Here is a 14,316-nt window from a genome sequence, read left to right as displayed (position 1 = left end):
CGTGTAAAAACTTCCGAGATCCGTTCTCTAAATGGATTTTCCTAAAAATGAAAGAAGAAACACACAAACATTTCGCCAGTGAGAAAAGTCGATAAAAGTAAAATAAATAATTTGATTTAATTTTCAACTAATATTTAAAATAGACGTAAGTGTATAAAATCATTAAAACGGGATAGAGAATTTTAAGAAACTCGTCTTATAATGTCTGACATAACGATGTACTTTATACATATATATATATATATATATATATATATATATATATATATATATATATATATATATATATATATATATATATATATATATATATATATATATATATATATATATATATATATATATATATATATATATATATATATATATATATATATATATATATATATATATATATATATATATATATATATATATATATATATATATATATATATATATATATATATATATATATATATATATATAGCCATATTTAACACGTGCACATTCTCATATACACACACAGAACTGTAAACCGAGCAGAATATATAAAATATATATTCTAATCAATTATGTAAAAATTTATATATATTTGTATAGATCTCTATATTTGATAATGATAATAAATTACATAAATATAATATTATGTTTTCTTTTTACTAAAACAATTTATTATAAAAAAGATTCTATACAAACACATTTTTATTATGATTTTTAAATGAATTATATAATTTGAAATATAAACCTTCAATTCAGGTATACGAGCTAAATATGACAAGGGTAAACGAAGAGACGATGCTTGTTGCGGCGTCATGATACGCGGTATCATTCCAGAATCTCCTATCTCCCGAAATCTCTTAAATATCCTGGAAAAAAACGGAAAAATCAATAAGGCAGCAATTTGAAAGTTTTTTACGCCGAATAATGGAAATATTACCTCAAGATTTCCTTGCGCGTAAAAAAAGTACAATCCTGATAATCTTCGAGTTGTTCTTCGGTGAATGTTGCTACTTTATTACCCATTGCGCTTATTAATTTACTTTTTTTATTTCCTGCGAATATATTAGACTCTAGAACATTATTATCTTTCACTTTACACAGGTAGTTTTATATATATATATATATATTAATCTTTTTGACGAAAAAAATAAACAATATATATATTATAAAAAATTATAGATAGAAATATCAAAAAGAAATCGGATTAAAAAGGGCTGTTACATTTACGGAAGAACAACGAGAACTGAGTTTTCGCATTCTCCATGTCCGATACGAATTCGTGCAATCTAATAACCAAGGTGTGTCTTGCCACTCCCATCTTTAGGGACGTCCCGATTCTAAATACTTCTGATCCTACAAGGGATTACGACCTACTTGTATACTTCATTGTGAATTGTATAGCAACGACCATTACTCTTTTTAATATCGACATTGCATGAAACTAATATTGATCATATTAATTATATGAAATCAATTTTAATTGTATAAAAAAAATATACAAGTATTTCAGTAAACATATTACAAAAAGCTTTATTATATATAAAATATCGCAAGTGTATGTAATCGCAAATTTTGCAACAAACATCAACATTATTGAAAATATATTGTTGAACATATTTTATTTATACAATAACTTAGTTTTCTTTTAAATATAACGATCTTCATACGCCTCTTTACAATCAGCTAAATTATTAATACATTCCGTGAATTCGTCTTCCTCCAGCCCGGAATTCGTAAAGGCATGAAATTTCTTGATACTTTTTATCCTTTTGGTTTGTTTAAGCAGAGATTCATACATTGCCGCGATGCTATTGCCACTATGTATTCCAGCCATCACCGCAACCGAGTTTACATCTAAGAAAAAAATGAATTAATATAATATTCATCCTCCAATATTGTTATTTTTGTACTAATTAAAGAAGATATACCTGTTTCTACGGGCCTTTCGGCGACGTTACCATTCTCGGTTACATTATTACTGAATATTTTTGGATAAGGTGAAGAAATTTTTAACGGTGCCTCAATATTGGATAAATATGTGGCTGATGCGTGACAGGTGCATGCCAAATAGAATGTCATCATTTCGTGTACACTGGAGCATTTGTATGCTGGTTTTGATATCTGTTTGCTAGCTTCGTTAATAGGTCGCTTTATTCTGTCTTCTGAAATTCCGCGCAACGCTATACTTTGCAGATTGTTATCCATTGATATGTCACAGCTCGGTGTCAGACTGGTCCATAGAGGTCCCTCAAATTCATCCAATATATCTATTAAATCCATCTTTACTTTCATAGGAAATGGCAGAGTTAAACTAACCGCCGCTGCTTTACGACCTAATTTGTTCAGATCAGCGCATAAATCAGATAAAGTGGCATTTGGATACCTCTTAGTTCTATATCTTAAAGTCAATGTATCCAAAGCAGTCGCTAATATTGCACTGCTGTGATACTTTAGTTCTGGGCTATATGTTATGTTTGGGAATTTACGCGAATCAGCCGCGAATGGCCACCCGACTTGCCCACAAGAAAGTGGACTGTAAAGCGACGAATACTCTCCAATGTGTTGCCAGCACAGTGCCGTATTTACAATTTTAATTAAATCTGATGCACTGGGTTCGGCGTTGTTAAAATCTAAACACGGAAATGTCAAAATACTCTTCCCATATTCATCACGTAGATGCTGAATGCAAGATGCTCCAAGACCAGCGAAACCATCAGTAGAATCCACAAGTACCTATTGTTTAGAAATAATTATGCTAACAATATGGCATATAAATAATAATTTTAACATAGAATATATAACATATAATAAAATGTACAAATATATACCTGAAATCCTTGCATCAAATCACATTCTTCCACATATAATCGTATTCTGTCTGAAAAATCATCAGAGAATTGTCCTGTGTTCCACAAATCGTGACCATATGTGAATATATCAAATGGTTGTTGTGTACAATTGTGTAAATACTCTTTGATAACTGTCACTGTCCTTGGATGGAATAATGGTAAAATATAATCGACCCATGATTTCACGTCATTTTCAAAATTGAAACTTTCCAAATCCACAGTTTTATTGGATTCATTTAAATTTTCAATAAAAGGTGTTTTAGGATTAGGTTCAGCACTAATAACTTCTAATTTTGCATCATCCCATAGTAGCTCATTATCTGGAGGTGCTGTATCATGTGAAGAACCTTGCTCATTCAGATAACCTAATGTTCCTTTTAAATCTGCTATTAATAGTCTCGGTGTAAATGTAACTTGTCTCTGAAACAGAACTATCTCATTATAATTACTATTTTGTATTGTATATAATATATCTATTTATAATCACACACGAGCTTTTACTGGACGTGTAACTTTATCAATCTTATTACAATTAAAATAATTCATTATATAATTTATTTAATATTATGTAAAACATATTTTATAGTAAATTTGCAGAATGGTGTCCTTCTGATTGATTTTACTTATATTTTATATTTAGTTTTTTTAGTTTTATTTAGAGTTATATTTGTAACTCTCGTTTTTTTATATCAACTGTATATAAAAACTGTATATAACAAAAAATATTGTGTGTATGTTTATATATATATAATTACATCTTCAAAGAAATCTACCTAAAGCAAATTAAATCGATACAAAAAAGTCTTGCTGAAAAAAAGATAATCTCATATCCATGTATTAGTTTGAATCTAATTTTAAACTCTCTTGTCTAATCCTTACAGAAAGAACATATTATTCAAATTATTACTATTATTCAAATAAATCTTTTAAAAAATTAGTTCTACAGTTATATTTTTAATTAATGCTAAATGGTTTAAGGATATAGTTATATATATTGTTGTCAATACATTTATATATAAATGAAAATACATATACAAAAACAATTTTTTTTGTTCAATTATATTTACTTGCAGATTTTCACTTTCCCTGTACAAAACATCATGATTTATTTCAGATGGATGTTTCGGATCGTACGTGAAGTTAGACTCCTGCAATGAAATTCTTGTGATGTATTACAATCTTAAGTATTCCAAAAATATGTTGAGAGATTTGTAATCAAAATAATATTGCATTTTTAATACCTGCAAATTCCACCAATGCGTGCCGATAAAATTGGAATAATGACCCAATTGAATAGTCAATATCTCTCGTGTCGTCATTGTATCGTATTATTAATATATATTTATTTAATATATATTAATTTATATTTTACTCCTTATAGAAGAATATGATAATCCAATAAGATGATATATAATTATATAATTGTGATAATATAATTATACATAATATAATTTTATAATGATATAATTATATAAGATTCCTTTTTCTTATAATTGTTTATTAGATTTCTGTTTGTTATGAGACGCAGAATCACGATTTTGATATAAGGTTACATTTACGCATATGCAATCATGCAATCCTATTCAACACACATGACATTCAGAGTGCGTTCAAAAATTCTATCCGTAGGGTAGAGTAGCATTTAATTGACCAACCACAAAGAAATTTTTGCTCCTGATCAGCCAATTAAACGTTCTTTACCCCTCGGGTAGGATTTCCGAACGCGCCCTGTCGACAATTCCCATTGGCCGCGTTCAGCAGAGAAAGCGCTCAGTTATCGTCTTGTCAACACTCGACGTTGATTCGTTGGTTCTAAAAGTAAGAACCAATCACATTCGGTTGCTACTAAGCGGTTTTCTCTACTGAACGCGACCATTCTCATAAAAAAACATTCAGGGTTGGATAGAGAATTTATAGGGTCTCTAAATTTCTAAAAGTCTCTATTCAATAACCAATCAACTCATCCGCCAAGTATGGCGGTCGAATCCACTTAATATCGATTTTAGATTAAATTTTTGAATTTTGCACACACGAACGAGAATTAAAATATATAATAAATCCAATAAATTCTCTACGAATTACTTACAACAGAAAAGTTTGATTATTTCCTTATCATTATACCGATACATTCGAGCTTACAGCACTTAAAATTATTATGAAATGAGTCTACTCAATGCATTAATAATGAAGATCACAGCACATCAATTATTTGCACATCACTATTAATAACGGCATTACTGATAAGATTCTGTATAAAGTAGTTATGCACGCATATATTAGTATATTACGTACAGTCATAGTTTAATCATAGATCTTATATATCTTATGTAAGTATTATACAGGGTGTCCCCAATTTAAATGTCAAAACTTTAGGAGCGTGTAGGGGACCGATAAACTAAAACAAAAAGTCCTTTAGAGATTTGCTCGTTTTTGCTTCGTTTTGAAGAAAATCGCAAAAAATGAAACAAATAATAATATTTAGATCTGTGTATAAGTATTATACGTATAATAATATAGATCTATATAAGTATTATACAAGGTGTCCCCAAATTAAATGGCAAAACTTCAAGAGCGTGTAGGGGACCAAAAAACTAAGACAAGAATGTGATTTCCTCCAAAATGGAGCAAAAACGAGCAAACTTCTAAAGGACTTTCTGTCTTAGCTTTTCGGTCCCCTACACGCTCCTGAAGTTTTGCCATTTAACTTGGGGACACCCTGTATAATAATACTTATATATTTCTATTGACTCATTGATAAATCACTTTCCTCTTTCGCGCGGGAGTTCCCCTAGTTATCCTAAAATGCTTCCTTTGTTTGATATGTTGCATAGATATACTAGTATACTAGAATAAAAATTTATAGTGCCATAGAAATAACAAATAATGTCGTTTAAAATTGAAGATTTCCCTGAATGTATACTTCCAAAATTAACGATTAAATTAATTGGACATTATAGCATCGACGGTGATTCAAAATATCATGCCGATTTATCGCAAATGAAATATTATGTGCCTCCTTCAGATCCTGACAATGTATCTTTCGATCTTAATAAAGATTCGAAGTCTACTCGTCACAGATCTACTTCATATATCAAATTGGATGATATATTGAGATGGATTTCGGACAATTTTAATCTACTTGAGAAACCATTATCACGCGAAGGCCAGTGGTATGTTATTAAACAAATATAAAACTTGCATGTATGATACATTATTGAAATATATAACATAGACTTTCCCTGCGCATACAATATATTATTATTATATTTCAAACAATTATGTAGTAATGAATATATATCCTAAAAATTATAGATGTTTATAATTATTATTAACATTATATATAGCAATTGTGTAACCGTTACTTTTTTACACACTAATTAAAAAATAAGTATTAATTAGGTTGGATACTGATTTTATTTGCGGTCGTGGCGCATTAAAAACAATATTATGTACCCCTTATGAAAGATCTAAAAACTGGATTATTTGTGCTAGCAAATACCGTGGTACGATATATTTATGCGAATTTTACACAAATGAAAAAGAACATCGACATGTCAATGCAACTACACAAGAAAAACGATTGAGTTCATTGGGATACAAGTTTGAACAATATATGGTAGCAGGTATTTTAAATTATTATGTACGAATGATCAAAAATTATTTTTACTTCAAATATAATAATATAATTATTTATTTAATTCATGTAATTAAACTGATTAAATAATATATCTATTTTTTCATAGATCAACCATCGCATAAACCAAATACATCAGTACCTCTTAATGAATGTAAAAAATTTTACTGTGTAATTAAAGCAAATTTTGGAGATCATTCATTATTATATGGAGCAGAAATAGATGCTATTTCCTCACCACAGCCTATAACGGATACACTTACTGGCAAAACAATTGAATTGATTGAGTTGAAAACATTACCAATGAAAGTTTATAATGAAATCGGCACAGTATTGTACGATAAATATGGCACAATACCTCTTAAAACAGTAATTAGATGGTGGAGTCAGAATTACTTAGCAGGAATAGAAAGACTTATATGTGGATTAAAAAATAGATATGGGGAAGTGAAAATGATAAAAGAACATCCTACGCAGAATCTGCCAGAGCTTTCAAAAGTAAGTAATACCATTAAAACTATATAATATTTATGTATAACATATATATTAATTAATATGATAATTTGTAATTATTTACTATTGCAGCCTTGTTGTAATGTGGGCAAATGTAAAAAGTTTTGCAAAATATTTCTAGACCATGTCAAAAAGTTTGTCATCAAAGATTATAATGAGTGCATGTATAAGTTTTACTATGATGCATCTAATGATGTCATAAATTATAGTGAAGAAGCTTCTAATGACGAAATGTATTTCTTCTTAAAGTCATGGTTTGTTGAAAAAGCAGAAAATTATAACAGTACTTTTCAGTAAATACATAAATCTAAAGAATATTTTTTATATAAGGAAAGACGCACGTCATGTGAAAAAAATAGATAGATGCGCAAATGCCATGAAGTTAATAAAATAAACAATTTTATTTTATGTGTTATTGAAATAAGAAATATGACTTTCTTTTTCTATAGAATATGTATGTGAAATTATTTTAATGATAACTTTCTAGTTTGTTAATATTTGATAAAAATTACTTTATATTTTATATAAATGTTTACAATTAAATATAATAGGTTCACATGTTTACTTTGACTGTACTTACTTGAACAAAATAAAGATTTTATTGCATATATATCAAACACTGCGACCTAGAACTTGTCTTATTGCATCCATCTCATTATGGGACATAGGTTCCAACATTAATCCAGGTACTGGTGGAGTCAATTCTAAGTCACGTAATTCATTTACTTTTATCTTTAAATCGCTTCTTAACTTATTAATCGCAGTACTAGATTCTCTCTGATCTGAAATACCAATAATATTATTGTCGAATATGAAAATTAAAGAATGTAAATAGATTTCTTTTTGTGTTTGGAATTACCTTTTTCGAGTAATTCTTCAGCTGCTTTAGACGGCATCTTTAATAGCAATGGACCCACTGTTATCCACGTTTTTTCATGTATTTGTTTTTGTAGTGCCCTTATTCCAATGCGATCATCATTTCTTCTCTTATCCAAAGCAATTATTTCTTTGCGATCAGTGAGAATTTCGCCAGCCTTATTTTCAACTTTTTCTAAGTGTTCCAATAATCTTTGATGTTCACTCATCATCTGTAACATATTAATAAATTTATATATTATACTTACTTTTACTATTAAATATTGAAAGGCATTTGTATATATCTGAGGTTTTCATTCTTGCTACATTTTAGTAAAATAAACATTAAATATGCTTTTTTTTTACAGTTTTATTAACATATAATTGACATATATTATATAAAAAAATTTCGAGTTAATAGTATTTATAGAAAATAAAAAGAAATTAATATTGATATGTAACATTGATATATTTTATAATGAAGAAATATTGAGAATAAACTTACAAGTATAGGTACATAAGAACAGTAATAATTATTTTCATTACAGTCAATCTTCAAGTAAATATTATAATCACATTTATAAAATTATTCACATGTATTTTAAGATAATGCAATACGTAGAGCTCTTTCTTTTCTGGCTTCTCTGTGAAGTAGTCTTTCCCTGTCCCTTTTTTTCAAAGGTTTCTGTTTAGGTGTTTTAATGCTACTAATGGCAGTTGTATCATCTGGTTTGAAATGGGTAACTTTATATTCACTTTCTACTGGTTGTCCTAATCCTTTGCGATCCGTTTTCACATATGTTTTAATTGGATATTTCATTCCTTTCCCAGAAGGTCCAAGACCAGCTTCTTCATCCCATCCAGAATTCAAAAGCATTCTATATCCTTTATTTTGTTTTGATATTCCATATATTGTGTGTTTTAATTTTGGCTTTGTGTTAAAGATGTGCAAAGTAGAGCTTTCATGTTTTTGTGGTGTTGTTTCTTGAAAGGTTGCTTTACAGACATCACAGTAAAATATTGGGTTGTGCTGTAATTTCATCTTTTCTTGTGTAATACAAACATCTTTATCATGCTCTGAAGATTCCATAGACATTGCTTTTATTGGTAAAGCATTTGTATTATTTACTTTCGGAACGTTTATCAATGATTGATTATTATTACACATTAATTCAGATTTTTTTTTTAATAGCGCAACTATACTTAAATAATTTCTTTTCAAAGCTAATTGGGCTGCAGTAAGACCAGACCTATCCCTAGTTCTTCTATTAGCCCCAAGATTTAACAAAAACTGTACAATTTCCAAATGACCGCAGTAAGCAGCAGACATTAATGGAGTCCAACCAAAGTCGTCGCATACATTCACATTTTCTGATGTCATATGTTTTTGTAAGAATTTTAAATCCTTTTGTTCTACTGCTTTTAACAATGTATTGATAGTGACTTTTGCTAGAATATCTTCAGGAACTGTAGTCTTTCTTGATTGTATATTAATGGAAACTTGATTTGTGCCAGAGTTGCTTCCGTTTCCAACAGTTTTTGATTTTAAATATTTTAATCTTGTTGTCGTAATATTGCTATTACTAATTTGATGAATAACTTCTTCATAGGCAGCCTTTGCTTCATTTCCTTGGAAGGCCAATTGATGAATACATTTTTCTGGAGATTTATCTTGTACATTGGAGGATTCCCTGACAAATGTTTTCCATGGTATATCAATGTTATATCTTATATGCATCCACTGTTGCAAAGACATTTTTATAATATTTGGACATATGTCACACTGTTTTAAATTTCTTTCTTTGAAAATTGTATGAAATCTTTATAATAATCTTTGTCAGTCTATATATGTCTTCTTAGCAGTCATAATATATATATTAACCATTGTGATACAATGTATGTTTCTTCTTCAAAAGTTAATCTGTAGAATGTAATAAAGTAATGGCACCAGACGAGTGGTACGATATTGCATATGACATGTATATATTTGCGAGCAATACGTTGCTCTGCACACCTTGTATCTCCGTAATATCAAATTTTGTCGGAAAAGACACTACTTTAAAATAGTAGCAGGTTTGGGCTTGGTATATATTATACGTAAAAGCTCAAAATCTCTTGTTATCAATATAAAATGTGGACAGCAAAATTTACCTTTGCTATTTTGCCTTATTACGCTATTATCTCAGTCGTGAGCCGATTTATTATTTTACTCTCAGATTCTCCTTTAGGTTTCTCTCTTCGACCAAATTCTCGTCACATCAGATAGTAACAGAGAGCAAGAGAGATAGTGACAACAGAGAGAAACCTCAGAGGGGCCACGCCGCCGTTTTTCCTGTAACGCTTTCTCTAGCCGGTACAGTGGCGCTAACTGGATCCATTTTAGAGCCGGCGGAACTACGTGGCCGGATCCAGTTAGCGCCACTGAACCGGCTAGAGAAAGTGTTACAGGAAAAACGGCGGCGTGGCCCCTCTCAGGTTTCTCTCTGTTGTCACTATCTCTCTTGCTCTCTGTTACTATCTGATGTGACGAGAATTTGGTCGAAGAGAGAAACCTAAAGGAGAATCTGAGAGTAAAATAATAAATCGGCTCACGACTGAGATAATAGCGTAATAAGGCAAAATAGCAAAGGTAAATTTTGCTGTCCACATTTTATATTGATAACAAGAGATTTTGAGCTTTTACGTATAATATATACCAAGCCCAAACCTGCTACTATTTTAAAGTAGTGTCTTTTCCGACAAAATTTGATATTACGGAGATACAAGGTGTGCAGAGCAACGTATTGCTCGCAAATATATACATGTCATATGCAATATCGTACCACTCGTCTGGTGCCATTACTTTATTACATTCTACAGATTAACTTTTGAAGAAGAAACATACATTGTATCACAATGGTTAATATATATATTATGACTGCTAAGAAGACATATATAGACTGACAAAGATTATTATAAAGATTTCATACAATTTTCAAAGAAAGAAATTTAAAACAGTGTGACATATGTCCAAATATTATAAAAATGTCTTTGCAACAGTGGATGCATATAAGATATAACATTGATATACCATGGAAAACATTTGTCAGGGAATCCTCCAATGTACAAGATAAATCTCCAGAAAAATGTATTCATCAATTGGCCTTCCAAGGAAATGAAGCAAAGGCTGCCTATGAAGAAGTTATTCATCAAATTAGTAATAGCAATATTACGACAACAAGATTAAAATATTTAAAATCAAAAACTGTTGGAAACGGAAGCAACTCTGGCACAAATCAAGTTTCCATTAATATACAATCAAGAAAGACTACAGTTCCTGAAGATATTCTAGCAAAAGTCACTATCAATACATTGTTAAAAGCAGTAGAACAAAAGGATTTAAAATTCTTACAAAAACATATGACATCAGAAAATGTGAATGTATGCGACGACTTTGGTTGGACTCCATTAATGTCTGCTGCTTACTGCGGTCATTTGGAAATTGTACAGTTTTTGTTAAATCTTGGGGCTAATAGAAGAACTAGGGATAGGTCTGGTCTTACTGCAGCCCAATTAGCTTTGAAAAGAAATTATTTAAGTATAGTTGCGCTATTAAAAAAAAAATCTGAATTAATGTGTAATAATAATCAATCATTGATAAACGTTCCGAAAGTAAATAATACAAATGCTTTACCAATAAAAGCAATGTCTATGGAATCTTCAGAGCATGATAAAGATGTTTGTATTACACAAGAAAAGATGAAATTACAGCACAACCCAATATTTTACTGTGATGTCTGTAAAGCAACCTTTCAAGAAACAACACCACAAAAACATGAAAGCTCTACTTTGCACATCTTTAACACAAAGCCAAAATTAAAACACACAATATATGGAATATCAAAACAAAATAAAGGATATAGAATGCTTTTGAATTCTGGATGGGATGAAGAAGCTGGTCTTGGACCTTCTGGGAAAGGAATGAAATATCCAATTAAAACATATGTGAAAACGGATCGCAAAGGATTAGGACAACCAGTAGAAAGTGAATATAAAGTTACCCATTTCAAACCAGATGATACAACTGCCATTAGTAGCATTAAAACACCTAAACAGAAACCTTTGAAAAAAAGGGACAGGGAAAGACTACTTCACAGAGAAGCCAGAAAAGAAAGAGCTCTACGTATTGCATTATCTTAAAATACATGTGAATAATTTTATAAATGTGATTATAATATTTACTTGAAGATTGACTGTAATGAAAATAATTATTACTGTTCTTATGTACCTATACTTGTAAGTTTATTCTCAATATTTCTTCATTATAAAATATATCAATGTTACATATCAATATTAATTTCTTTTTATTTTCTATAAATACTATTAACTCGAAATTTTTTTATATAATATATGTCAATTATATGTTAATAAAACTGTAAAAAAAAAGCATATTTAATGTTTATTTTACTAAAATGTAGCAAGAATGAAAACCTCAGATATATACAAATGCCTTTCAATATTTAATAGTAAAAGTAAGTATAATATATAAATTTATTAATATGTTACAGATGATGAGTGAACATCAAAGATTATTGGAACACTTAGAAAAAGTTGAAAATAAGGCTGGCGAAATTCTCACTGATCGCAAAGAAATAATTGCTTTGGATAAGAGAAGAAATGATGATCGCATTGGAATAAGGGCACTACAAAAACAAATACATGAAAAAACGTGGATAACAGTGGGTCCATTGCTATTAAAGATGCCGTCTAAAGCAGCTGAAGAATTACTCGAAAAAGGTAATTCCAAACACAAAAAGAAATCTATTTACATTCTTTAATTTTCATATTCGACAATAATATTATTGGTATTTCAGATCAGAGAGAATCTAGTACTGCGATTAATAAGTTAAGAAGCGATTTAAAGATAAAAGTAAATGAATTACGTGACTTAGAATTGACTCCACCAGTACCTGGATTAATGTTGGAACCTATGTCCCATAATGAGATGGATGCAATAAGACAAGTTCTAGGTCGCAGTGTTTGATATATATGCAATAAAATCTTTATTTTGTTCAAGTAAGTACAGTCAAAGTAAACATGTGAACCTATTATATTTAATTGTAAACATTTATATAAAATATAAAGTAATTTTTATCAAATATTAACAAACTAGAAAGTTATCATTAAAATAATTTCACATACATATTCTATAGAAAAAGAAAGTCATATTTCTTATTTCAATAACACATAAAATAAAATTGTTTATTTTATTAACTTCATGGCATTTGCGCATCTATCTATTTTTTTCACATGACGTGCGTCTTTCCTTATATAAAAAATATTCTTTAGATTTATGTATTTACTGAAAAGTACTGTTATAATTTTCTGCTTTTTCAACAAACCATGACTTTAAGAAGAAATACATTTCGTCATTAGAAGCTTCTTCACTATAATTTATGACATCATTAGATGCATCATAGTAAAACTTATACATGCACTCATTATAATCTTTGATGACAAACTTTTTGACATGGTCTAGAAATATTTTGCAAAACTTTTTACATTTGCCCACATTACAACAAGGCTGCAATAGTAAATAATTACAAATTATCATATTAATTAATATATATGTTATACATAAATATTATATAGTTTTAATGGTATTACTTACTTTTGAAAGCTCTGGCAGATTCTGCGTAGGATGTTCTTTTATCATTTTCACTTCCCCATATCTATTTTTTAATCCACATATAAGTCTTTCTATTCCTGCTAAGTAATTCTGACTCCACCATCTAATTACTGTTTTAAAAGGTATTGTGCCATATTTATCGTACAATACTGTGCCGATTTCATTATAAACTTTCATTGGTAATGTTTTCAATTCAATCAATTCAATTGTTTTGCCAATAAGTGTATCCGTTATAGGCTGTGGTGAGGAAATAGCATCTATTTCTGCTCCATATAATAATGAATGATCTCCAAAATTTGCTTTAATTACACAGTAAAATTTTTTACATTCATTAAGAGGTACTGATGTATTTGGTTTATGCGATGGTTGATCTATGAAAAAATAGATATATTATTTAATCAGTTTAATTACATGAATTAAATAAATAATTATATTATTATATTTGAAGTAAAAATAATTTTTGATCATTCGTACATAATAATTTAAAATACCTGCTACCATATATTGTTCAAACTTGTATCCCAATGAACTCAATCGTTTTTCTTGTGTAGTTGCATTGACATGTCGATGTTCTTTTTCATTTGTGTAAAATTCGCATAAATATATCGTACCACGGTATTTGCTAGCACAAATAATCCAGTTTTTAGATCTTTCATAAGGGGTACATAATATTGTTTTTAATGCGCCACGACGGCAAATAAAATCAGTATCCAACCTAATTAATACTTATTTTTTAATTAGTGTGTAAAAAAGTAACGGTTACACAATTGCTATATATAATGTTAATAATAATTATAAACATCTATAATTTTTAG

At 29.2% G+C, this 14,316-nt stretch overlaps 6 protein-coding genes across 6 annotated transcripts in view; 2 read left to right on the top strand and 4 right to left on the bottom strand.

Annotated features, from left to right (window-relative positions):
- LOC115246407 (calcium and integrin-binding family member 3-like) overlaps nucleotides 1-1,370 on the bottom strand; it is a 2,595-nt gene extending 1,225 nt beyond the window's left edge. The window contains exons 1-3 of the mRNA XM_029825216.1: nucleotides 920-1,370; nucleotides 728-848; nucleotides 1-41 (exon numbers count right to left, since the gene is read on the bottom strand). The exon at nucleotides 1-41 is cut by the window's left edge and continues 8 nt beyond it. Coding sequence (XP_029681076.1) covers nucleotides 1-41; nucleotides 728-848; nucleotides 920-1,005 — 248 coding nt within the window. The 5' untranslated portion in view covers nucleotides 1,006-1,370. The remainder of the gene's footprint in view (nucleotides 42-727; nucleotides 849-919) is intronic.
- Nucleotides 1,371-1,582: 212 nt separating this feature from the next.
- LOC115246406 (protein misato) lies at nucleotides 1,583-4,520 on the bottom strand. The gene is made up of 5 exons (XM_029825215.1): nucleotides 4,073-4,520; nucleotides 3,899-3,979; nucleotides 2,811-3,251; nucleotides 1,911-2,715; nucleotides 1,583-1,836 (listed from the first exon to the last, which is right to left on the bottom strand). Exons 1-5 carry the CDS (start codon nucleotides 4,148-4,150, stop codon nucleotides 1,628-1,630), a joined length of 1,614 nt encoding a protein of 537 aa, XP_029681075.1. The 5' UTR covers nucleotides 4,151-4,520; the 3' UTR covers nucleotides 1,583-1,627.
- A 1,102-nt stretch (nucleotides 4,521-5,622) lies between these two features.
- On the top strand, nucleotides 5,623-7,595 carry LOC115232713 (decapping and exoribonuclease protein-like). The gene is made up of 4 exons (XM_029802753.1): nucleotides 5,623-6,001; nucleotides 6,231-6,454; nucleotides 6,575-6,963; nucleotides 7,051-7,595. The coding sequence occupies exons 1-4, from the start codon at nucleotides 5,715-5,717 to the stop codon at nucleotides 7,273-7,275; spliced, it is 1,125 nt and encodes a 374-aa protein (XP_029658613.1). The 5' UTR covers nucleotides 5,623-5,714; the 3' UTR covers nucleotides 7,276-7,595.
- Nucleotides 7,470-10,130, bottom strand: LOC115232718 (G patch domain and ankyrin repeat-containing protein 1 homolog). Its single transcript, XM_029802760.1, has 3 exons — nucleotides 8,447-10,130; nucleotides 7,838-8,066; nucleotides 7,470-7,760 (listed from the first exon to the last, which is right to left on the bottom strand). Exons 1-3 carry the CDS (start codon nucleotides 9,587-9,589, stop codon nucleotides 7,591-7,593), a joined length of 1,542 nt encoding a protein of 513 aa, XP_029658620.1. The 5' UTR covers nucleotides 9,590-10,130; the 3' UTR covers nucleotides 7,470-7,590.
- A 189-nt stretch (nucleotides 10,131-10,319) lies between these two features.
- Nucleotides 10,320-12,977, top strand: LOC115232717 (G patch domain and ankyrin repeat-containing protein 1 homolog). Its single transcript, XM_029802758.1, has 3 exons — nucleotides 10,320-12,000; nucleotides 12,381-12,609; nucleotides 12,687-12,977. Exons 1-3 carry the CDS (start codon nucleotides 10,858-10,860, stop codon nucleotides 12,854-12,856), a joined length of 1,542 nt encoding a protein of 513 aa, XP_029658618.1. The 5' UTR covers nucleotides 10,320-10,857; the 3' UTR covers nucleotides 12,857-12,977.
- LOC115232714 (decapping and exoribonuclease protein-like) lies at nucleotides 12,852-14,241 on the bottom strand. The gene is made up of 3 exons (XM_029802754.1): nucleotides 13,993-14,241; nucleotides 13,484-13,872; nucleotides 12,852-13,396 (listed from the first exon to the last, which is right to left on the bottom strand). The coding sequence occupies exons 1-3, from the start codon at nucleotides 14,000-14,002 to the stop codon at nucleotides 13,172-13,174; spliced, it is 624 nt and encodes a 207-aa protein (XP_029658614.1). The 5' UTR covers nucleotides 14,003-14,241; the 3' UTR covers nucleotides 12,852-13,171.
- Nucleotides 14,242-14,316: the final 75 nt, after the last annotated feature.

Source organism: Formica exsecta, unplaced genomic scaffold, assembly GCF_003651465.1.
Source record: "Formica exsecta isolate Colony F162 unplaced genomic scaffold, ASM365146v1 scaffold149, whole genome shotgun sequence".
Classification (NCBI taxonomy): Eukaryota; Metazoa; Arthropoda; class Insecta; order Hymenoptera; family Formicidae; genus Formica; species Formica exsecta.
This window is presented reverse-complemented; position numbering and strand designations above follow the sequence as displayed.